The 25986-nt window shown below is 43.1% G+C and overlaps 3 protein-coding genes across 4 annotated transcripts; 1 reads left to right on the top strand and 2 right to left on the bottom strand.

Moving 5' to 3' along the window:
* Window positions 1-1577: 1577 nt before the first annotated feature.
* Window positions 1578-2774, bottom strand: LOC6526778 (fork head domain transcription factor slp1). The gene has a single exon (XM_002087845.3). The coding sequence runs from the start codon at window positions 2653-2655 to the stop codon at window positions 1681-1683; it is 975 nt and encodes a 324-aa protein (XP_002087881.2). The 5' UTR covers window positions 2656-2774; the 3' UTR covers window positions 1578-1680.
* A 12666-nt stretch (window positions 2775-15440) lies between these two features.
* On the top strand, window positions 15441-18078 carry LOC6526777 (zinc finger imprinted 2). Its single transcript, XM_002087844.4, has 4 exons — window positions 15441-15594; window positions 15662-16294; window positions 16359-17322; window positions 17380-18078. Exons 1-4 carry the CDS (start codon window positions 15553-15555, stop codon window positions 17889-17891), a joined length of 2151 nt encoding a protein of 716 aa, XP_002087880.2. The 5' UTR covers window positions 15441-15552; the 3' UTR covers window positions 17892-18078.
* Window positions 18079-18169: 91 nt separating this feature from the next.
* LOC6526776 lies at window positions 18170-25648 on the bottom strand. Of its 2 annotated transcripts, none has more exons than XM_015197972.3 (4): window positions 25473-25648; window positions 21904-21991; window positions 21505-21833; window positions 18170-21428 (listed from the first exon to the last, which is right to left on the bottom strand). In XM_015197972.3, exons 2-4 carry the CDS (start codon window positions 21911-21913, stop codon window positions 20700-20702), a joined length of 1068 nt encoding a protein of 355 aa, XP_015053458.1. In that variant the 5' UTR covers window positions 21914-21991; window positions 25473-25648; the 3' UTR covers window positions 18170-20699. The 2 variants fall into 2 exon arrangements, with proteins under 2 accessions (XP_015053458.1, XP_002087879.1); XM_002087843.4 differs by lacking the exon at window positions 25473-25648 and adding an exon at window positions 22201-23396.
* Between the last annotated feature and the right edge of the window lie 338 nt (window positions 25649-25986).

Raw genomic sequence — 25986 nt, 5'->3', positions numbered from 1 at the left:
TTAATTATCATTCCGTTTACAAATCGCTTGTGAAAGAGCAAGAAAGAAAAGAGGGGACAAGAGTGAAAAAGAGTGAAAAGCGCCGTATTTATGATATCGCCTGGGCTTGTTATACGAATTTTTCCCTGTCAATCCAGCTTGGAGGGAAATTGGAGGGGAAAACTTGTTGATGCTGATGATGCTCCCTTTTTCTCACATCTTTTACTCCAACGCGCACTTAAGCCACGCACACACAAACACATGTCAAGTGATCAAAGAATCAGAAGCCGCCGCACCAAGTGAAATTTTTTTCGAAAATTAAGACATCCACTGAGAAGCCGAAAACACAGTGTTTGAGAAATTTCAGAAACAACGCCCAAGTCGGTGCCCTTTTTACTATTTCTTTCCACAATTTCCTTAACGTTCTCATCTTTCAAATTAAGGCCTAGGAAAGTCCCTGGCTTACACTGCGAGAAATAAGTGCTTAGTTGGTTTTTTTTCCGAACCTTGGACGCGAAGTCTTTAGTTTCATAGCCCGTTTGGCTTTTACAAAAACATGTAACCACAAAAAAGCACTTTAATTACCAAGTAAGTTTATATTTGCTTATGCTTGCAGTATATCTCTATGCTAGAGATTTTTCCCAGTGTAGCGCACATATTAGTTGAGAAATTGTATAACAAAAGTTAAGAAAAATAGCCTGCGACTGGGCGGAAGGACAGGGGAGCGAAGTGTGCCCGCTGGACAGGAGATCTAGACAATGGCCTGGCTGGGGTTCATGGGTTCAGGGATTCAGGGGTACATGGAATGGTATCACGTCGGCGAGGCTATGGGATATCATATCGGATCGGATGGGATCGTACTGGACTGGATCGTAGTACCTGCGGTGCCCAGCACATCTCGCACAGCTGGAGTTGTCACTGGGCATGTAAAGAGCCAAACAAATTCGAGTCAATGGGTGATGGCTCATTTTGAACCTCATCCTCTAGCATTTTTCTGCCTTTTTTCGGGAATCATTTTCATGTTTGCCGCTCCTGCTATGGCAAACAACTAATTAAGTCATCAGGATGAAAGCAGGTCGCTGGAGGAAGCTGGGTAAATATTTACGGGATGTGACTGTGAGCTGGACAGCAGCTGATGGTTTTTCACCGAAAGGCAGTTGAATAATACGGAAAAAATGCTATTAAGTGTGTGAATTGAGGTGATGGATCTTCATCTAATAATCTAAAAATATTTTATTAAGTCAAACTATTTTTTAAAAATGAGAAAACAGTTGAGTATTTGTGTTTTTAAATTTCTTATTTATTTTTTTTTTTTAATATTTTTTTTTTTATATTTGCTTATTACATATGTACAAAAGTTGGTGAGCAAACTACAAGGGCCCTCGGCTGGCATGAATACTCCTTCATTTTCGGGATCAGCAGTCCTGAAGATTTGGCTGCTGCAATTCATTGCCGTAACCATCGACTTTCCAAGTCAATTCGAAGGACCCGCTGAAGAAGCGAAGCGGTCAACGCGCTGATGACCAAAGGAATTTTGCTAAATGCAGCATTTAGACGTCACGGGTTTTTTTCCACGGGGCCAAGCGAGCAGAAAGTCCTGCGATTCCTAGCTTCTTCCCCAAGCGACCCTTTTTGTCCCTGGGTTTTGTTTTTTGGGTTGATCCAAAGCGCTGGGCTTGGTGCTGCGCCGACTGCCAACATTTAGCTGGATGGGAACTTGCCAAAGAACTGCATGCGCTGGAACAGCTCGGCGTTCAGCTGCGGCGGATAGGCCTGCATCTGGGCGGGATGGGGCGCCTGATGATGGTGGGCCTGGGGCGCCTGCTGGTACTGCATCTGCTGCTGATAGGCGGCCTGATAGGCGGCGGGATTCATGCGCTGGTACATGGCGGCGGCGGCAGCGGCGGCGAATGGCACAGCCGGATATCCGTAGTTGGGTGCAGGTGCTCCGTATGGGGAAGCGGCCATCATGGGTGAGAATATGGCCTGGCGATAGGCGGCGAGACGAGTGCGACTGGCGCCGGGATTCTTGCGTCTCAGCTTGCCGGTGGTCTCGCCAATGAAAACCTCCTCGGCCGAGGGGTCCAGGATCCAGTAGTTGCCCTTGCCGGGATCATCGTAGCTGCGGGGAATCTTGGTAAAGCACTTGTTCAGGCTGAGATTGTGGCGTATGGAGTTCTGCCAGCCCCGCTTGTTGGCCTTGAAGTAGGGGAATCTATTGATCAGATACTGATAGATGCCATTCAAAGTCAGCCGCTGCTCGGGACTATCCTGGATGGCCATCATGATGAGGGCGTTGTAGCTGTATGGTGGTTTCTTGGCATCGCTGCCGGCGGACATTTTCTGTTTCTTGCTGGGATTGCCATCCTCGCTCTCCTGGTCCTCGTCCAGTTGATCCTCCAGCTCATCGTCGAACTCCACATCGAGTTTGTCATTGTTTTGCGATGACAGACTCTCGGCTGCACTGCTCATGGGTGTGCTGGTTCTGCTGGGGCTGTCGAAATCCTCCGAAGCCGAGAGTTCGCCATCGGAATTGGAATACGGATGCACATACTGATGATGATGTTGATGGACCGGTTCGGTTTTGATGGTTTGTGTTGTGGGGTTGTTGGGTTTCTTGGCCAAGATGGCATCGATGGAGAAGTTGCTCTTGAATTCCATTTCACTTTTCACCATTTTTTCTAATTTCGATATCTTTAATTATATATATGATCTTTGGTTACTGATTCTCACACACGACTTGGGATCGCTTGAGATGTTTGCGCTTGAGATGCTAGCTCTGAACTGACTCTCTACAGCCCCGACTCGGGCTATTTATAGTCCAACCCCCGGTCGCTCGAACGAAGTCTACACGAAGAGAGCCCACAGGCCGAGCGAGATGGGTAGCTTATGCGCCTGGGGGTTGCGCGAAAGAGATGGCGAGCAGGTAGTTGGGCAGTTAAAACCCTCGTCACAAGACTCCGCCCTCCATTTTGTGACCATTTTGTTCCACTCGCCTTCCACACGAATACCACTCGGGCTATATGTTTGTAGACGTTGTTTGGGAACTTGTGGATGTTTATTTGCAGTCTTTTGCTGCTTCGGCGTCAAAATATCCATTACATCCAATCCAAACAGGGTCGCTCTTTGGGGTTGCTCTCAGTGCGTCTCGCTTCCGCTCGCTGTTTCGCTGTTTTGACTATTAATTGCACTAACAAGCGGCAATAAAAACAACAACACCAATTCCAATTTAATCAGCATGTTTATAAATTCGATAATGATTTTTGATTGCGAGCCGAGAGTAATTGAACAAGTGGGCCATTTCTAATCACTTCAATGGGGTTGACATTTATATCTTGGCAAAATACCCCAGAAATGGTCAAGAGTGTTCCGGCCATGAGCTACTTTGAGTTGAAACAATCTCAGAGATATTAAATATTTAAATTGCCATGGTAAAGATTCGAGAATATTGGATTGGTGCTTTGATCCACTTATCATTTGACATTGAATTCTGCTGAATTCTTCAGTTCGCTGGCAATCTGCGAACTCGAACTCCTTGAGTTGCTCCTAATCCCGCCCAAACTAGTTCAAGGGTCGCTTTTGTGGTCCGGGGATTATCTGTGGCAGATCCTGCCTTTGGCTTACGGCACGATTTTCAACAGCTCAATGGAGCTCAGGACGCAGGACTCAGGACGTAGGACGCAGGACTCAGGTAATCCGAAGGGGTTAAACCTTCGAGCACCGGGATTTGTTCTAGTTTCGCGACAGATTTGCGAATTAGTTCTGGGCGCGCTTCGCCAGAATCAATGGTGGATCTCTGGCAATCCTTGTGGAGATTAATAGATTTGGAAAATTATAAGTCTGCTCTCTGTCAAATATTTGTGCTCAGTGTTAGCTGGCGATGGAATTTAAACTTGGTTGCGAGAAAGTTAAGTCGTATTTTGGTGATTTGTTTGGTAGTTTAAGGAATATCTTCTACAGGCGGAAAGACAGATTTGAAGATAGCTTTAATTTGAATTGGATTTTCTATCACTCTATTACGATAACCAATGTTGTAATTGGTGTAATTTTTAAATAATTTTTTATGGTTTTTTATGATTATAATACTTGCAGACTAAGATTTTTCTTCTAATACTTGGAGACACTTTTAGGGAATTGCTGAAGATCTCAAGGACATATGCAACTCACATGGACAAACATCCTTTAGGATCAAACGAAGTGTCGCCGACTTTGCTTTGCTACCGAAATGGACTTTGAAGTCAGGACTTTTCGTATGGGTTTCGATTGGGTTGGCAATGGACCGAGACTGGACTCCGGCTACAAAAACATGGAAGTAACATACAAGTGGTTTTCGTGTCCATAGTGTTTTATGTTTTTATGGCATGTTTTGTTAGAACAATTGAACAAATATACAGGCAGATAAATCGGGCGAAAGTCAAGTACACACAATGAAGACGTCAGCGCTGTGGGTTATTACAGATGGATGGATGGATGCATAGATGAATGGATGGGGGGCGAATACTTGTCGGCGGCACTGTGCGTTTGATATCTTAGACAACTTGACAAAACAATCAAAGCAGCAACAGCACATGTTCCAAATGACTGTCTATTAATTTGCTCCCTTCTCATATTTTAGTTTTTTGCCCAAAACCAAAAAAAAAGCAAGTGAACAATGGAGGAGTTGGGAAAAAAAAGTAGGCAGCGCACTTTTAACGCAGTAGTCCAATTGCCGATGATAATGATGCACTCAGAGAAGTCGGCAAAGTTGAAAGTGTCCGACAGAGACGGCACTATGGGCAAGAGAGAGAAAGAAAGGTAGAGCGGTCCAAAAAAAGTAGGCGGTTAACAATTGCCGAGGCGGCAGGTTCAGTTACTATTCTTTCTTTTGCAGAGCGTTTCTTTTATTTTCTAAGCGAGGGATAAATGAAGATTTGAACGCCTCAAATTTTCCTTTGCGGCTTCCCTTTTTTCCACTCTTTTTATTCTGCTGCTCTGGGCCACTAATTGAGTTGGAAATTTGTGTAGTTTTTTTTTGCAAGTCGGAGCTACAGATGAAAGGCATTTTGCCGACTTTGACTTCGACTTTTCCCTGGTGAGTGCATAATTTTGACAGCCGCGACAAAACTAATTGATTTGTGAAATCCCTAAGCCATCCAGAAAAGCCCACAGATCCTGGACACACACATTGCGGAAAATTTGAGAACTGCACAGAGTAATGGGTAATTAGATTATCAGCTGCAAGGTGTATTAGGTATGTGAAAGACTCTAAATAATATTTTTAAACAAGAAAAACCAAGGGAAAGTGAATTTTTAGATACCTATGTAGACAGCAATTGATACAAGTAAAGCAATTATGAGAAAACAGATGAAGATATTATATCCATGTTATAATTTCAGGTCCTTTGCCTGACTTTTCGTTTGACTTGAATGCTCCACTGCCGGGAAGATAACGTGGTAAAGCGAATCGATTAGCGATTTGAGATCCTTGAGCGCACACCTTGAGCATAATCGAGCGTGGAGCAGACCGAGGACATGTGGTCGCTGATTGGGTGATCAGGAGACGATCAGGATCACGCTGTTTGACATTATGGTTTCATTGCCAAAACCACACTTAGGCGTTTCCTTGGCGAGCTTCACGCTTCGAGGCAACGCTACGCCTGCCTCATTAGCTCACAAAAACGTAGAAGAACGCAGGAAAACTATAGAAAACTATAGAAAACTATGGAAAACTAAGGAGATGCATAAGCGAATTCCAAGTAGACACCGTGGCCACAGACAATGTGCATGTAATTTTCAATTAACGCCACAAGATTTCCCTCCTTCACGACTTTCGCCCATTTTCGTTCCACTGTGGGTGAGCATTGAGTCTCATAATTGATCGTAATGTGCGATATTCCTTTTGAGGCACCTCGCTGTCAACAGGACTCGCTGCGATCCCATACCATCCCATTCGATCCGATACGATCCGAACCGATCCTCGGAGAGTGTCACATGGCTGGGACATCAGCAGGATGTCTTCGGCATTTGTCGCGCTCAGCGAGATGTCTTTTCGTCCTCGTACTCGCACTTTGCCTTTCAGTCATTGTCCTGTCGACAGGATATTCAGCATGTACTGGATTTTATGGTCCGAACAATGGCCATGATCGATCTATCGTTGCACACCCAAAAGAGCAAATCTGCAGTGATTTTTTATGCAGTCGAAAACGCTGAGTTCTGTCACTAATCAGGTCCTTTCACTCGGGTATTTCTGCATAAGACTCGGTTTATTGATAAGTCCGGTGTCAATCCCAGATTTTGAATGAATCCAGCTACTTGGCTTAGGTACAAAACCGGACTTAAGTTTTTATTGCCTTTACGATCTGGTTTCACTTTTACTGCTGCCAAATGCAAATCTGCACTTCAGGTAGTGGGGCGAACTTTACTGGCATCCAGGTATGAAAATTGTGAAACACTCAATTGTAAAAGTGCAATAAACACATATTTATCTCAAAAGCAACAAATTGAAACTTTTTAAGAATGAAAAGAAAAATATTAAAATATTAAAATCGAGAACTCTTTAAGCCCATCGAAAGCGATTCTCTTGAAAGACTTCAAACATAAATATGGTTGTCAGAACTAATATTTCCAGCGATTAAGATCCCCGCTCTCAAGAGCCACCACCTCCAATGTTCTGCTCTCTTCAAAGGCATCTATATTAGATTTTATTTCCCAACCATATGTGTGTCAAAGTTCCACTTAAGTAGAGTCGCCTCCCCCATATGGAAACAGCTGGAGATCGTAAGCAACCTCCTTTGACAACTTTATAGCCTAACGAGCTGCAAGGATCTCCATGCGTACAGTCAACACCCACTATAATTGATCAGTTCCACACCGAGGCAGGCACCCATAAAAAAACACATATATTTCGCATCCTTCGGGGGCGACTACTGCAACTTATTGATTAAGTTGTCCATGCGGTTGGCATTGGGATTGCCAGACGACAGGATGCATAAAAACCTGGAAGGATCTTGATCGAATTATAAAGGGCAACTGGTTGCCAACCACCATTTGCCATCTATTTTCCCATTGCAGCTTGCCAGCTTGCTAGCCAGAACTGAATTGATTCGTCACGCAGATTTCGATACATTAAATGCAATCATTTGACAACAGGACGAAAATATTTTCATCCATTGTGTCCTAACAACTGTGTGTGTGTGTGTGTGTTAGCTGCCATGGAGTATACACCACACATGATACATCAGTATGCGTGAGATATCCTTTTGCAGGTTTCCACAGCAGTGGGACTCCCCCCCAAACCGTAGCAAATGCGTGATGAGGATGCCCTATAGAGGATATCTCAGGGGTTGGGCTCTCTATACATATATGTATATATATATATTCCTTTTTGGGCGTGTGAAATCGGGAAACAACGCCTGGGAGCTGCCGATAATTGCTCGTTAGTAGCTGCACCATGTCCATGTCGGTTTTCAATCCACACTCGATCCTCCTTTTGGATTGAGATGCCAGGTTCTGAAGTTGACTGTACAAAACAATCTGCGAATTTTGGGGAAATTGATTTTACAAAAAACATTTCAAAATAATGTGTTTTATAGAAATTGTTAATAAACTTAAATTATATTAATTTTTTCATTGTAATGCCTACATATTCTATACATTTTCTTGCTCTCAAGGTATAAATGCTTTTGTATTTTATCATGTACCTACTTCTGTTGCGAATTTGTAGATCAATCTCAAAACTAGCTCCTATCTCTCTTCTTTAATATTGTATAAACTTATGACCTATTTTAGGGTCTCATTACCAGCTTATACGATTTTTTATAATCCAATTCCATTGTTGGTTTACAGTTTCGTTGACACCTCTGAGAAATTTCTCACCTCTGCGATAATAAAATATTATCGTACTGATCTCGGCCCTGATCTTCCCATATCGATTACAATATCCTTTGGCGCGGTGCAAGTTCCCCGAAAACGCATTGAACCGATTGTGCCAAATGTGACAACATAATCCACATAAAGTAGCCAAAAGAAGCCGAACTCTGTGATCCTTTGATCTATATCGCCTTATCATCGTCGCCGTGATTTTCGTCTAATCTTGTGATTCTTGTGTGACAACATAATCAAGGCGAGATCGGCAGAGATCAGAGTAGCCGCATATATCCTTTGATGAGCGGGAGGAGCACCAGGACCAAAAGGACACTCATTGTTCGAAACGTGCCGAAAGGTGGAAATAAGATGTCACCTGAAAAATGCAAGGAGCAGTCGCCCATGGACGAAATAAAAGAAATTCGGAAACCGACTTTGAAGTCATTGTTTTAGGTGCATTTTATCACATTGTCATTGCGGGTAGACCAAAAAAAAATATATATATACCAAAAAGAAACAGCCGCCGCCGCCGCTGCCAACAAATGTCTCAATTATTTCTTGTTTTCGGCCTTTGGCTTTGACTTTAATTCTGTTCGACCGACTTTGGGCCACGCCCTTTGGAAAATATACCCTGGATGGGGTATGCTCCGCAGCGGGAGTCCTTGATTTATGCCTCGCCGATCCTTGATCCTCGCTGCTCGATCCTGTGGACGTGGACTGTGGACGCAATCAATAGGAGAAATTCAAACAATATATAATCACCACAAATGATCGCAGCGCGTGCAGAATGTTTGAGGAATCCAGCAAACCAAAAACACACAATTCAAAAGTCAGAAAAGCAGACGCTTCGCTAAGCGGATTCGGCCTTTAATAGTCTTAAAAATCGATTCCTTTTTTTGAGCCTTATTGAAATGAGCAGCAGACTCAGACGGGCTCTTTGTGTTTTGGCCTGGACGTGTTAACACAGCAATTAACTTTTACAAGGGCTGCTAAGGAGCAGGAATTTATGTTCGATTTATGCAGCAACAGGATATGAAAGGCAATGGAAAGAAGATCTAACAGCTGGCCAAATTTGATGACCAGTGGTTGAAAAGGATCGCGAGATGATCGGTTTATGGACAGCTCGGCATCGGAATGTGCCTCGCATTCAGGTGCGAGGATCAAAATGGCAGTTGGTGGATAGAGTGTGGTTCAAAAAACACCTTGAGAAGTAAGCATACTGCATTAAAGATATGATTAATGTATTATTTCTGGCTTGTATTATTACACTGTTATATATAGTATAGCTGCCAAATAATATTTTCGCTTTTCTCCAGCCTTTAGCTGCATACTTTTGTATTTCTTGACAAACACAAGATGTAATTTATTTAACAATTGGCTATTTACCAGCTCAAATTTCCGCACTTCCAATTAAACGACTTCCTTCCGTGGCCACGTGAAAGTGTGTCAGCTCCATTCATGGCTCACATCGCCAACTGCGGCACAACTTGCCCCCAGAGTTATGGCCACAAAACACAAGTCAGATCACACCTCGTTGACATAATGACAAGATGGGAAAATCCGTTTGGTCTTTTACCGCGACGTCAATTCGATGACATTTTCTCATTAACACAAAACAGGCGCAGGCGGTCAAAATTCGCTGACGTTTCGAGGCGCCTGCCTTACTTCGAGCTAATGTCTTTTGAATCGGGGAAATCCGATACGTCGGTGGAAAATATGCAGAGTACACCACAAAAAAAAACCCAGCTATATAATAATTTAGAAAAATATGGCTTACTGACTCAAGTGCTAGTTAAAATCAATCAATAAAATGGTTTGCACTGATCATAAAATCATTTAATTATAAAATTAATTTTTCATTGAGATTTATATATGTATATATAGTTTAATTTCTTACAGTGCAGCCAGGATTGGGGACACGAAACACATGCGGCAAGTGAAGTGTTTAGGCGTGGACGTGGCAACATCGCGCACCGAAAAGGAAACAAAATGTAGGCAGTGCCGCCGATGTGTTCGAAAGTCGGTTAATTACAAAAAAGATTCGAAACATCTACACACATTCGAAAACATTCAAAATGGATGGGCAGACACGCACTTGAGGCTGACTGACTCACTCAAATTTCATGCGGCAAGGAGTTGGAGTCGTGGCAAGTCGAAGATGAACGTGCAACATCAAAGGCCGCCAGCGACTTGTATGTTTTCATTGCCTCAAATTGGAAAATGTCTTGGCATCGAAAATATTTGGTTATCATTGGGTAAATATGTGAGGAGCAACAACAAGGAAGATGGGCTAAAATAGAAGGCAGTGAGTCCAGAAGGAGGAACTTGGAAACAAGTTCTAGAGTAAATACGAGGAATAATTGGTCCTTGCACTTGGAAAAACTCTTGCACGAATTACCTTACTGAGAAATATATTTGAAAATGTCATGTAAATAATAAGCCTCTTCCATAAAAGGACATCCATGTTTTAAAGGATATTTCCACGTGCATTCTTAAGAGTTCGTCGCAGTGCTACACTTCCACAATTGACACAAGTCAAAGGTGTTTTTTGCCTAAAGGACCAGCGCAAAACTCAGGTGCTGTTTTGGTTTTGGAAAGCGACTTGCCATCTTCGGCTATTGTCCTCTTAGCCCGCTGGCAGATTCCTTGGACGGCAGCAGCGATCGGAAGGTTAGTGTTAAATGCCAGCGATTTGCACCAGCGGCGCACCGGAGGAGGCACCAGGAATCGGAATAGGAAATCGGCACCAGGAATCGGGCATAGGGCATCGGGAATGCGAATGGGAATCCAGAGCCAGGGGGGGATCCACGCGGCAGGATGCGCCTGCCTGCGTGATGATGAGCCTCGAGTAAGGATGCCGGAATAAAGGACTCGAACGGCACCCGCTGACTTTGACATCCCGACGACAGCAAGCAGGCCGAAATTCAGCTGCTGTTGCTGGTAACTCGTGTATCTCTCGTATCCTTCAGTTGCCCGTGACTCGTCCTTGGACGGGCCGAGATTCGTCCTTGAGCCTTGAGAACGATGTGTGGCCAAAGTAAATGGCATATTTTGGCCTCTCCTGGTTAACCGTACGCAGTATTGGCCGAAACTTTGGGATCTAACGCAGAATTGTGGCCATACATTGACCTTCGGCTGGAGTCCTTCGAAGATCCTGTCGCGATATTTGGTCACAGTCACGATTAGTTATTGGTTAGCAAATCTCAAGTTTGGTGTGTGTAATGTTTGGTTTTTTGCTGGTTTGGCTGACACTACAAGGTCGAACTGAGGGCAGTGGACAACGATTGGCCTCGATTAAAGTGGCATGTTGGTTTCTGAGTTATTTTGAGCATAACCTTCTATGTTAAATACATTACTATATGAATTAAATATAGTTGAAAGCTAAATGGGTCAATGACTTCCAGTTAAAGAGCGATGCATAATATGCGGAAATATCCTGAAGATCTTCAGTCACTTCCCGTTGCGATTGCTGAAAACGGCTATCAAAAAATCTGCACTTTCGCTTAAAAAAAAAAGAAATAAAAATCAGCTCATTTCGGTATTTCGATTTTTATTTCTCTGATATTTTTTCACGGCTCAGTGGCCTTCGAAACAATCAAACTAATGGGACACCGCAAGCATAAAGGCTGGAAAAATTGTGTGTATAAACCTCTTGTGTTGGTCAAATTCATTTCCACTTGATTACGTGCAAAGCTCAAATCTGTTGCGGAAATCATTTAAATGGAATTAATGCTCAAACAAAACATGTGAAAACTATCGCTCACCACTCGCGACTCAAATGCATTTGGCGAGGCGGGGAATCGTTTTCGATTCCAGTAAATATATGTATATAAATTTCTGTTGATTTTGAATTCGGTTTGCGTTGTGTTCTCGTGGCGCACAAATGTCGAAATATCGAGTTTGGCAAAAAGGTAGAGTAGGGCGTGTGCATGCCTAGCGGGTAGCACATGCGTCGATTCCTTGAATAGAAACTATTTGCAGAGCCCAGTTGCAAACCCCAAAAAAAGCGGGAGATTTCATTAATTAGTTCGGTGATTGGAGTGTGATATTGTTTTCTGTGCACCACAAGCACCTGTGCTCTTCTAGGAAGCTTAGCTCTAAAAGGATTTTCTCTGTCCTCACCAGATGTTAATCTTGAACACTAGAGGCGCCAAGAATAATAATATTTGTGCATCTTTTCGAAACACTCCTAATCAATAATCTATAATTATAAAGTTGCCAGTCTCTTACATCATTATGCCTCATTATCGCGCACAAAATGTCCTTTTTACGAGGGGTTACGGAAATCAGATGGCTGTCGCCACTTGTACCTCGCCGCATTGCACTTAACGAGGAGCTAAAAACTCGTGTTCGGGGTAAAAAATGGCACGAGACAAGAATGCCCCCATACATGTGCTGAAAAACTATATATTCTCTTATATATCCTTTTGGCAGGACACGAACGGCGATACAAGTAAAAATAACTGCCAGAGAACAGCACGTGACAATTGCGTCAACAGATTTTTCGCTGAGATGAGCACAAAATTGTTAGCAACAAAAAACGTGAGCTAAGAATGGGAATGCGACAGGAAACAGGGGCGTTGGGGCCAGTGAGTTCGCAGGGGGTGGGATTTTCCAACCCCCCGGCCACACAAAATACCAAAACGCAGCTCTTGTTGTTGTCGTCTGTAGTTGTTGCTATTGACAATATTTATGCAGCAGCAGCACCAACAGCAAAATGGAAAAGCGGTGAAGGGGGGAAAATGTTGTGGGTGGTTTGCTGAAAATTGTGGGGGTTGTGAAGACCCCAAGGGTAAAATTGTGGCGCTTGTCTTGCCTCTGTTTGTTTTTGCATTTTGCTACATTTTACAGCTTTTGTTTTATAATTTGCACCCGCAAGGCGACAAACTGGAGGGGGCAACAAAAAACAATGAACAAAAAAAAGGAAAAAATTTGCTTGAAAATAATTTGTTTGGACTGGCAAATATCTTCTATGGACTAATTTCATGAAGGAAAATGTAATTAATCAATAACCATTTACGATAAAATTCAATTGACATTCGAAAGGACAAGTTTTTAGAGATTATGTAATGGAATATGGGATTACGAGTATATGCTAATTTCGAAGAACCCTATACACCCTTCAGGGTTACAGGGTGTTTGAAGCTCTCTTCAGTGATCGAACCGCTCTTGATGAGGCTCCTTTCCGCTTCCTTTTCGCAGCAGCGAGAACTCGAGTCTGCGGTAGGTTTTGGTCCTGCTCCTGGTCCCTGGTCCCTCGAGCCGGATCCGTGTGGTTGTTGCAAGGCGGCTATGCTACTGCTACACTTGTTTGCTTGTTTCCGAGGATGGGGTTTCGGTTATTTCCGATGGGGCGGACGACGAGGAGGGTCCATGGCACCGCAGTACGTGACGAAGAACAAAAGAAGGCACTTGGGCACTTGCATGTTTCCTGCCTCCAGTCGCGCAGGATGGTGGAGGTCCTTACGCTTGTGCTATGTGTTTTTGTATTTTTTTTTTGAGTTGAAACTTACTTGCCGCTGCTTTTGTTGTATCCACAAAAAAGCACGCTTATGATAATAATGGCATTATGTATTGTATACCACGTAATAATGTACAAAATGTTGACAGCCGCAGTCTTTTCGTTACACAAAACTTCTCTAACGATCTGAAGGCAAGGTTGTAGGAAAAATCCAGTGGAAATATTCTTTTAGTTTTGAAAAAGCTCGCATAAGTTAAGTAATAAGTATATTTCCTGACTGTACACTAATGATAGACATTTGTATGCCTTATATACTCAATATATGTATGTAGCTGGTGAATTTGTTCAAAATGCTGTTCCCAGAATCCAACCATAACAATCGTGTTTAGCCAGGCAGGTTAATACTTTAACTATTTCGCCAAAGCAAAATATTGACTTTTCATATTTGCGAAAAATATTTGAAAGCCACAAAAAGAGATTCGTATTTATTTGTACAGAACTTATGAAAACGATAAACCGAAAACAAACAAAAATTGCTTGGTAGCCCGCAAAATAAACACACTGCAAATAAGCCAAAGAGCCAGAGTCAGGTAGCATTGTATCTACATCTATCTATAAGGTATGGGCTATTGGATAGATGGATTAGATCCAGGGCTCTGGTGGGCAGCTGGTGGGCGTTACTTATTTGTGAGCCAAAAAGCAAACAATTTGCATTCCCAACTAATGAAAAAACAATATTTATATGGCACACAATAATAGTACAATTGAAAGAGTAAGGAGCGGATAAAAAATACAAAACCACATTGAAGGTTTTGGGACCAGGCCCTTAAGAAAATAAATAAGAAAATCAAAAGAAATTGATTTCTTTTCCAATATCTATTAAAATGGATCATTAAAATTTCAGAAACTATACCTTATTCTATGTTCTATAAGTGCCCCACAGATTTTAAGTTGAATGATAAGCTGTCGCCATATTGAAAACCCCTAAATTAATGTCACCCTCTGGGAATTGCCCCATTGCTCCACCAAACCAACCAATTGGTTGGAACATAAAGTTCCACAACAAACAGTGCCATAAACATTTCCATTACAAATTAACACTTCATATATATTCCACATTCTGAAGTGCCACATAATCCGAGCCGTTTCCCCCCAGTTGCCCCTCAAGTCGGCGGAACTGTTTCAATCTCCATATGGCCGCAAACAGGAAGCTAATCCTGCTCAGTGATATATCAACATATTTATGGTAAACGGATCAGAGGGCTTAGGCCAGTCAAATTGGAGTGAAAAGGGGAACAAGGGGAGCGAGCATCCCATATGTTACCCTCTGGTATTTTTAGGCTCGACTTCAAGTGGCGACTAACCACAGAAACTACATAAAATTTTATGAACACTCTTTCGGCGATTTTATGTGACGAGCGACGGCTGCTTAGCACTTCGCCCATGGTCTATTAATGTTTAATAAACAATTATTAGACAATCCACAAATTGGTGGATTCGTTGGGCTGTGCAGCTTTTTGATCTCCACATTCAGTGACTCACCAAGAATGGGTGTAAAAATAAATACCAATCGATGGTGTTTAGATCAAATCGGATAATTACGCACACGAATTCCCATGAATCATAACAATAACAATGGAATCCCTTGAGGAATCCGTCAGGAACACCTTAGCGATGCGATTGACAAGTCACGAGGGTGGGAAACTTGCAGCGTCGAGAACAAATGCACTTTGATGTTTCACGAACTGCAATTCGAGGGGGATTCACCATAAATCATAACAAACACTTCGATCGTTTTCGAATTGAAGCACTTGTGGCAACTAGAACGGCGGTACCAATCGGTTATCAAAAATTAGAGGTAACTATATGTAAATGTAATCAAATAAAGTTCTTATGTACAATGTTTACCAAGTTAAAAGTGTTCCAGGAGCTTCATTATATATGTCAGTTGGACAATGACGTTTGGGTAAGCCCCAATATTAATTGTCTAATACCAGAACAATCATCAATAAAGTGATAAAATAAATAAAGAAACCCTTTTCATTAAAACTGATAAGAATGGAGTTTGAATGTGCGCGGCTTTAACCACAGCACCTAAGCAGTGCACGAACTGCTTGCTTTTGCGCACTGTTATCGCTTGAACAGCAATAGCTTGCGACCCTTCACAGCACTGTGAACGATAAGTGCTGTGTTATCGACCAAATATCGCTACAAAACGTAAACATCTGTTTTTTTTCGCTTTTAATGAATTTAAGAAAAACTCCAGGAAAATGGAGCGCAAGGAAGTGGACACCCAGCAGTTCATCGACCATGTAAGTGGCATGCGACCAAGTGTCGAGTGAAAGCGCGAGCACTAACAAGTTCCCAACCAATTTGCAGACGCTGCTGGCGAACCACTTCATCATGGATCTGATAGATCATACCTACAAATCCGAAGGACCCACGAATCTGAGCACGAATCCCAGCTCCGGCAACTCCGAGAGCGGAGTGGGCTATGTGGAAAAGGTATCGCTGACGCCGGAGATCAATTTCCACAACACCATCTTTCAGTTTGTGAACAAATCATCGCCGGAAAACGATGTTGTGCCCCACCAGGCGGATGCGCAGCCCACTTTTCCGGCCCTGGCCATTGAGCCCACGGTGCCCATCGACGTATCCACGGGTCTGCACGAGGACGAGGATCTCCTCTATGCGCATAACAACGCCTCCTGCACAAACGCCCGCAAGGTGCTGCCCCACAAGAAACGCATTTCGCGCAAGCTCAAGGGCAACATAGATACCGATCTGGAGCACCAGCACAAGCACGTCCAGGATGTGACCCCCACTGCGCTCTATAGCTGTGAAATATGCGGCTACGCTGTGCACACCCAATTGGACTTCTTCGCCCATCTGAAGCAGCACTACGAGCCCACAGTTCTGGAGCAGCGCCTGGTGGTTCAGGATCCCCAGCACCAGCAACAGCACCAGCAAAAGGAACCCCTCGACATGTGTGGCTTGTCTGCCCAGGATAAGGTTAGTTGGAATTATAAGCCTAAAGCTTAAAGATACAATCTCATTTCTTATATTGCTGGCACAGCTGCAACAGGAGCAGGCGAAACTGGATCAGGTTTTTCAGGATGTGCAGCTTAACTTTGAGAACTTTCACAACATCGGTCACCATGTGGACGATGTGGCCAACGTCGGAGTGAATATGGTGCTGCATGGACAAGCCACGGACAAACTAAATCCCGCGGTGGTTAACACCAACAGCACTCCGAATTCTGTACCCGTAGTGGACGACGTGGAGTTCAGCGACACGGAAGATATGCTCGAGGGTATACGCAATGTGGTGGACAAGGTGTCAATAGAGGACACCTGCGATGAACTGGTGGATCTTGAACTGACCTCCAGCGGAATGACAGCCCCCTGGTTTAATAACAACTTCAGGGATATCACATTTCCGGCTCTTCTGCTGCCAGGGGAGCCGCCGCCAGCGTCTTCAGAACCAGCTACTCCACTGCTGAAAGAGAATCCCCATGTCAGCGACCACATGGCACTCGATTTTCTTAGTCCCGAGAAGGAGGACCCACAAGAGGAGGCAAAACTGGAGAAAACTCTGTCTAAAGCCTGCGAGCCCAATGAGCAAACCCTGTTAGTTGCACCACCTGCCTGCCAAACACCACCGATTCCCTCAGTGCCCCCAGCCAACTCCTCCATTGAGCAGCTGCGCCGATCCCCTCTAGTATTAGATGAGACCTTCAAGCTGGAAGAGGACGATATGACCGATAGCCGACCAGCTTCGTCGTTTGAGGAAGGAGATCCCGACGCTGAAGAGCCGAATGAAAGCTTCCAAATGGATGCCTTGGATACGAGCTTATCCGAGGAGACAGAGAACAAGACGAGGAGGAAACATTTCTGCGACAAGTGCAACCGCGATTTCAACTCGTACAATGCCCTGAAGTACCATCAGTACACGCACAATCAGCAGAGATCTCACAAATGCGGCAGCTGCGAGAGATCCTTCTACACCCAGAGTGCGCTGAAGGCTCACGAAAGGACACGTAAGTCGTTGGCCAGAATGTTTCATAGATTTGCACCTAATCCTTGATCCTCCACAGATTCCGGCGTAAAACCCTTCAAATGCGACAAGTGCGACTTTCAGTTTCGGCAGTGGGGTGACCTAAAGTACCACTTCATTTCCCGGCACAGCGACGTCAAGGCGCACATGTGCGAGTTTTGTGGAAAGAGTTTTTCCCGGCGTTACTCGCTGGTTGTCCACCGCAGAATTCACACCAGGGAGAAGAACTACGCTTGCCAGCATTGTGACAAGACCTTCCGCGCCAGCTCCTACTTGCTCAGCCACATTAAAGTGCACACGGGGGAGCGGCCGTACGAGTGTTCCATCTGTGAAAAGAAATTCCGGGTCTCAGGCGATCTCAAGCGGCATTCACGCATCCACGATCCCAGCAGAACAACGCAACCACCTGCGGAAAAAGCTAAAAAGAAGAAGGCAGTCGCGAGCAACAAACTAATGCCAATCGAAGAGGATGACGAGGTGGCCACCAACATCCAAAACAATAAGTCTGACGCCATGCGCGACCAAACTGGGCAGAAACTCCTGGGCTTATAGCCATGCTGTGCCAAGGTTTCTTCGATGTAGTATAAGTCTAAGTCTATCGTACGCACTTTTGTACAAGTTCTGTATATAATCGTAGTAAGTATTTATAGAAAGAAGAACATCTTGTGTCGGAGCTTCAAGTTTAAGAAAATTCCCGTTTAAAGTCAAGTTTCGAATAAATCTGTAAATTTACTTGAAATATTGAAACGGAGTATCTTTTGTAGTTCTCAGCGCACTGCTGTCCCATCCAATTCCTTTGTGATATCTGCGAAATGAATATGCAAATTAAAAACTTTTCTATTGCAGAGCATTTCTTTATTATTTTCCATGTTTTCATCTTGTCATCTTCATTTAATTCGTTTTTTCTTTCTCAAATGTTTTTGTTTTTTCACACATTTGTCTCTCATTTTTTGCACTTGTACCGTTCGTCGACTTAATTGTTAATGAGTAAGTATATATATTGTTATTAATAATGTAACTATGTACAACACAAGTGTTTGGGCGCCTGTCAGCGGGGCCCAAAACGCAATGAAATCTTTGTATTTTTTGTTTACAACATAATTGGTTTTTTTTTTCGCTTTTTTTTCTTTTTTTTGAATTGTTTTTGTTTTGTTTCTCAAAAATATTCAACATAAACGCCCCGCAGCCATACATTTCATAGATTTTTTGTGTGTGCTTTCCGTATTTGTTAGCCCGTTCTATTCTCTCACTGTAATTTCCTTTCTTACCATCGCTTTAGAGCTTATAAACTAAAATCCTAGTATTGGTTGCTTCACCAGCTTCCTATCTTTTCCACGCTTTAATGTACGCTCAGTCCATGATATCCTCCGATTCTCCCATTTTGTTACACATATATAATATAATTCTGTTCTTCTGATCATCTGTTATCTGTTCATCCTCGCCTGCTTGTTTCTTTAATTAATTAATTAAAAATTACGAAAACTGCACTCCTAGTATCAGTATATCATATCTGCACTTCGCATCTCCCAGCCTGATCCTAACTCCTCCAGCTTCGAGTCCCCGCATTATTATTACATTAGATTCTTGGTGTCTTGGTGGTGTGGATTATGCTGTTTTGGTAGGTTCAATGTGTCGAGTGTCTTAAGTGTTGATTGTGATTGTGGGGTGTTGTGTGAAACGTTTTTAGTGGGCATGAGATGGTTTGGTTATTGAGAAAATTAGCATACGAAACATTGCGATTCCATTGAATACTCAACTTTGAGTTAACTGAAATTTAGCCTGCCGTTCGTTAGTAAATATGATTTAAAATTAGCATTACGTTGAATATTTCGCTCATTGTTTGCTTTTACATATATATGGTACTTAAAAAAGTATGTTTCGTTTTTACTTTCGCTTTGCTATGGTTGCACACATTACTGGGTTTTAGTTTTTACTTTTCAGTTTTTGTTTGTTAGTTTTTGCGTTTCATTTGGTTTTTCCTTGAATTGAATATGGGGTTTACTTGCTGTGAACTTTTTTTTGTTTTTTTAAATTCTTCATATACGCGACAAAGTAGGGTAGTAATTATGCTTTACTAATACACATATGAGCCTGCAAACATTTGCCAATTGTTGTTTAGTTGTTGCGCTTAATAGCTGTCCACCAAGCAATCAACAATCAATATTGGTGAAACTAAAGAGCTTTAATCGTATGCATGAGTGTTGATGGCAGCTTTTTGGTTTCGTTAATCGTTTCTCTTAAATGTGGATAAATTGAATATTGTGTATAAAATAGCTTGCTATTTTATGTTGTACATTAAACACATAATTTTACTGATTTTCAACTGTCGCTGCGACAGTTTCGTTTCGTTTCGTTTTCCGGCTCCCTCGTTTCTCATACAAAAGGTTCTGTTTGTCTGTTGTTTATATCATATTATTTCAGTTGCTATTGTTGCTTCACATTGTTTGCTGTTTGCTATTTCATCGTTCATACTTTCCAATTTCCCAAATTTCCCGCTTTCCCCTAGCCGCTTCCGCTTTTCTCAGCTTTCCTTCGTTTTATAGAAATATAATTTGTCTCTTTTTTTCGAGTTTGAGTCTTCTGCCACATCACCACAAGTGTTTATCGTCGGCTTTTAAAAAAATTAAAATACATTCTACATCCACATTTCGCATTCTCTGCTTATCGATGGCATGCCAATTCTTCAAAAGTTTTTTGGTTTTTACCACACAAATACAATATTTACAGTTCACAGTTTCCACTGGCTGGCTTTTTATCATCTAATTCATTACACCCAGAGCTTTACCTTATACTTATTTTTAATCAACTCTTGTGATCCTTTTCTATCATACGGCTAGCATATGATTTTCCCTCTCTACACCCCCCGCTTTATTCACTTTAGCATCAACTTTCGATCTTTACACCCCGGAGCTTCTATAATCCTATTGTTCATCCTACTCAACTTTCGATCCGTGTTCCTGTGTTCATTACAGTTTTTGTTACAGTTTTTCAGTTTAAAATTGTGAAAAAATAGCTGCATCTATTGTAAATTTTAGGTTTGTCTCTTTGTGTTTATGGTTTGCGTTAAAATTTGAATTACCTTTAGATTTATATAATTTGATTTGATGATATTTCCCGCTGCTGTTTATCCTCGAAACTGAATCAATCGTTAAAACTGCTACCAGAATCTGGGTGTTTTACCAGCCCCTTATATCTCTGGTTATCCTCCGCATGCTGTTTCAGTTTCAGCGGCCTGCTGTTGTGGTTGTTGGTTCGTATAAAAAGTCTTTGATTTGCCCCCCGTTCCGTTGACCATCCTGCTCCCCGTCCGAATGCGACGATCCTTTTCCGGCTGCTGCTCTGGTGTTAGCGTGCTCTGCATTAGAGACTAACCTGCTGCATCTTATCAAAATCTAAACACGGCCGATGCGGTCGCTGCAGTCTCTGGGTGGCGACGGCGGTGACATTGGCGGCATTTCCGGCGGAATTCGAATTGGCAGCATTGTGTGTCGTTGTTGTTGCTGTGGCGGCTGATGATGATGTTGCTGACGATGGTGATATTGCTGTACCACTGGCATTGTTACTGGGTCGCCGCCTGGGCGATATGGCGCAGTGGAACAGTTTCGCCGGCGGACTAACCGAACGCACCTCCATATCCAGGCCAGTGGTGCTGGCCGGACTGCTCCGCGAGCTGTTGTAGTGGAAACTATACTTCGGCTGCGGCTGGTAAATGTGGTGGCTGCTGTTGCTCATCTTCAGCGAGCTGCTGCACGCCTTGATCACACTTGGTTCATTCTCGTTGCCACCGTTTCCGTTTCCGTTGCCGGTTGCCACTCCCGTTCCGCTGGCATTCCCTTCACCAATCTTGGCGCACTTACTGCTATTGGCCACGCCGCCGCCGCCTCCGACGCCACCGCCGTTGTCACCATTCTCCTCGTTTACACTATTATCACATAATTTAATATTTTCGATGCCACATCGGGCCTCCGATAATATCAGTGGCGTTGTGGAGCGGAACATCATATGGCTACGATTTGGCTTGAATGCCTCCAATGGCGGCGATGTGCGAAAATTCACGGGCGTCAATATCGGCTCCAGCGAGTTGCGCAACTGTTTCGGATTATAATCAAAGTTTTAGATTGAAATGCATTTTGATACTGTGTGTGTTACTATAAGGGGAACCCACCTCATCGTCGGAGCTGTGGGCCAGCGATCGCTTGCGATTCTCCACCATCAGCGTGGAGCTGGAACGCTTCGAGTTGGAGGTGGTGGCCCGCTCCTCGTAGGGCGCCTCCGTGTCCAGCGAGGAGGTGCATCCGCGATTCGAGATCCGGGAGGCACACGATGAGCCCGTGGCCGCCGTACCGGGATGCTGACCCGCCTGCGAGGACGGCCCATTGATCACCTCCAACTCCTCCTCGGAACTGTGCTGGTCGTACATGAGATGGGCGCAGGATGACGACGTCTGCTGGTGACACATCATTGCAGAAGCTATTGGTTTTTGGCCAGCAACACCTGACAGATTACAACATTTAGTATTGTTCTTAAATGTATCTTAAGGATTGCGATGCTGTTAATCACTTACTAGTTTCCATATCCACGTCTAAGTGACGTTGGTTTTCCACATCGAGGAGTTCACCATCAGATTCGGTGCCAGAGTCATTCGATTCACGCTGCGGGAGAATAAATGAACTTTGCTTATTAACTATCAATCATTTAAGATAAATCTATCACTATTCTTTCAAAAAAAAAAACTACAAAATGTTTAAGCTTTTAAAATTCACTTTTCGCAATTTATACAACAAAAGCATACTATTTTTACTTCTCTAACTACTTCAACTAACTTAACTTAGTTATAAACTGTATGTTTTAGAGATCGCACCTTTTTACGCATAAAATTTTTCGATTCCCTCAGTGTATTTTCGCGATTTTTCTGTCTGACAAACTTTATCATGATTTTCTGCTTTGGCTGTTATTCGTTTCACATGCCACACGCACACAACGACAACGATGCACCCACGCAGCGCACACACACACAAGGCAAACTTACTACGACGCCGCAGTCGCAGTCGGCGCCGCAGTCGACGTCGAATTCGTTATTCCTCTACACCACCTTGTGTTTCTGCTCGTGCTTGTGCTTCTCCTTCGCCTTCTGTTCGCGCTACTATTACTACATACTACCGACTTTTGTGCCGTTGCGCTTTACACGGCGTTTCTATTTATACGCCTCCGCATGTATTTTTGTTTGTTATTTTTACGCGCTGCTTCGTCGTGCAATTCCGCTCGCTCGTGCAAAGCGTAAGCGGCGCATCCCTTTTGTGCAAAAATTTCAATCACGTTTACGTTCTCTCGCACTCTCTTCGGTTGTAAATGCGTAGTCAACGAGTAACGGTAGCGGTGAGAGAGTTCCTGCTCTCTCTCTCTCTTCGGCTTTGGTTTTGGTTTTGAGAAGCTGTTTTTTAAGTATTACAGCATGATTTCCAAATATTCCGATATCTGAGACTGATCACAAACGATTATATTTTATGTGCAGAAAACTCCGTTTCGAGTTTTGAATATGCAGCTTCAAGTGTTTTATTGTGATTTACAATCTCTCGGCTGCCACACACTCTCTTTCGCGCACACTTGGCTGTGGTCCTCAAATCATCCGAACCGAACTCAAATCCCGAACGGAATATCCGCGCACCTTTCGCCGTAACTTATACAGCACGGAATTATCGATTTTTTTTGGCACGGCCACGGGAACGGCAACGGCAACCAGACGACGCGAAATCCGCAAATAAAAAAAAAAACACAACAGGCACACCGCACCACCAAAGGGTTAAGCTTGGCTCTTTGCTGCCGTTTAACCCATCGAAAATGGTTTTCAAACACTCGGCGGCTTAAGCTTAAGTACTGCACATTGGCGATTTTCGAATTTCCTGGCGAAATGCAGTTGTGCAACTGTTTTGGATCCGCCTACGCCTGCTGACTTTGCTGGTTACTACGGTGTTACTGTGTGTATCGGGTATATATCGGGTATATTCGCTACAGCCCACCGCCCGTCACCGGCTAACGTTGCGCTCCAACTGAAAAGCCATTGCGACCACAATGTGGCAATGTGTCTCCAAGTCTCTGAAAATCAAAATCTCTGCGCTGGCGCTGGAGAGATGCCCGCACTCCCCTTGCCCAAAGCCTATTCTCCACTGCGTGCAACCCACGATTCTCTTGCAATTCCAGGGTTACCACATGCACGCGGGGCGAACTCAATTTAATTCAATTTGGGACTTGAGCAGCATAATTAAATTAAATTAAATTAATTTTTTTTTAGCACCTCAGGGAATATATCTTAGTAATTAAAATAAATGTATACATTTAAATGAAAATGAAAATAATAAATGCTTACAGTTGCAGAATGTAATTCCAGCAGCAGAACTTTTCAATGCAATTGGAGCCAGAGTTAGCAAAATAGTAAATTGTATTGTAGCAAATAACAACTGCATAGTTATTTGAATAAGCTTTAAACTACATTCGACCTACTATCTTATTGCACAACAATGTAAGACTTGTTTAATTGCAAAAGTTGCGGACTATAATTGATTGTGGATAATGGGCGTGTAGTAATTAGCTGCGCGAAATTAACATTCCCTGCAAATTTCTTTCGAGTGATTTTCTTTTGTGTGCAGCTTGTTTTCCCATTCATTGAATTCCTCGCCCATTCCCACCCAACAATTGCAGTTGCGCAAATTGCGCCTGCCTGGCAACCCTGGCCGCACTCACAAAGTGCACTTACTACACTTTGGATGTGGCTGGCTATGATGCCCGTGTGGGCGCCCATGGAAAATGGCGGGGGGGCAGGGGGACTGACGTAGCGCTGCTTGCTTTTGTACATGCGCGCTCAACTCGTGCCTCCAACAGCGGAGCACAAGGTGCCGAACAAAAGTGTAAGGCCTCTGCACGATTAAATAGCGTTAAATCATTGTCATGGCTATGCACTTACACGTGCACATGCAAGTTTTTAAAATAACGTGTATTTAGCGATTAATATGTTGTTCTGTGCATTGGCGTAACCTCTGTAATCTCTTTACAAAATACACACTAAATATAGACTTAAGATCATGATCAGCTGACAACGGAAGAGTAGGAAATGCAATCAAAGGCCAATTAGCAGCCGGATTTTTCAGATAACATTCCACCAAACTACAGTTTTGTCGCGCACCTTGCTACTTATAGACGAAAGAAGAAGCAGCTGGAGCGGGCAGGTTCCTATTCCAATGACTATATGCCTATATATTCATGTCTATGAGTAGTAACGTGTGGCAGCAAAAAGAACGGGCGAGTAAAGGGAGAGAAGAAAACGCAGGGGAGGTGAAGGAGGTACGGCAAAAAAGTTGCAACGATGATATGGGAAATTGTTTGGAGCTTGCTTTTCGCCACCGAATGTGGAAAACATGGGGAAAACATGACATGGAAAACTACGCACGAACTGGTTTTTCGGCTGCTCGAGGCAGTTTTCTCAATTTATTGTTTCTTATAAACTTCATGTAACTTTTTTATTCACAAACTGTGTGGTTTAATTAATAAAATGTTAGTGTAGTAAGCACAATTATGAGCATTAACGGTTGGAAATGGTTACTATTATTTATGAACAAAAAAGCATTTCAATAAAACCATTAAAAATTTACAGCTTATTTTGTTACTTTTGTTTTGTATTGTTTTAAGATCTTCGCTTTGTACACACACATGTTCTATAAGTTAATATTTTGTAGTACTTCCTTCTAAGTTTTGCCACTATTTGCAAACTCTCTCGTGAGCTTTTCAATTTGCTTTCAATTTTACGCGGAAAATTTTACTACGAGTCTACGTGCCACAAACACATGTACACATTTGCTATCTCGCTCTCCCGCAAGACCAAGTACTTTTGTTCCATTCATACCACACACATACAGCGAAAGTGTTCTTCCTATCTCGCTCTCTCTCTCTCTCGTTTCGTTTACTGGAGAGAGAGCGTCTGACGTAGGTGGGCGGTGGGTGGGAAGAGGTGGTCGTGGTGCAGCCTTCAGCTTGAGTTCTAAATTTAGCACTTGCAACTTCAGCAGGACCCTCTTTCTCTCACCTCACAAACACGCGTGCACGTACACACATTGCCACAGTCACCGTTAGTCGAAAACTTACTTGATTCGCTCGCTCTCTCTCTCGTATCGCCGTCTCCCTCTGTAGATGTTAATTTTTCTTTTGTTTGATCACAAAATTGTTTATTTTATTAGGGATTTGAATTTATTTCATTTTTTCGATTGTGGAATTGCAGGAAAACCAGCGGAAAAACGGACCAGCGGCGGCGAGTGAAAAACGATGAATGGCGCTTACTACAGAAATTAAACAGCACGCGACGCGTTCTTTGGAGAGTTGACTAACTAAACAAGAGCTCAAAAAGAAACGAAGAGCGAGCACGCGCGCTCTGTGCCAGCAGTGCTGCCAACTCGGCCTTTTTCTAGCGATCTTACGGAGCTTATGAAATCATTGAAAAAAATACATTAAAAGTTTTCAGATTTCAGTTTTTTTTTAATGCTTTCGATTAGATTCATAATAAATGCATATTGTTATTCATTTCCATACTGTTAGGGAAATCCATGTGGCTATGCTCATAGCTAAAAGCTCAAATTATTAGAAATATAGATTTTTACATATA

This window comes from Drosophila yakuba, chromosome 2L, assembly GCF_016746365.2.
Source record: "Drosophila yakuba strain Tai18E2 chromosome 2L, Prin_Dyak_Tai18E2_2.1, whole genome shotgun sequence".
Lineage (NCBI taxonomy): Eukaryota > Metazoa > Arthropoda > Insecta > Diptera > Drosophilidae > Drosophila > Drosophila yakuba.
The sequence above is the reverse complement of the archived record's forward strand: the minus strand, read 5'-3'. Positions and strand labels throughout refer to the sequence as shown.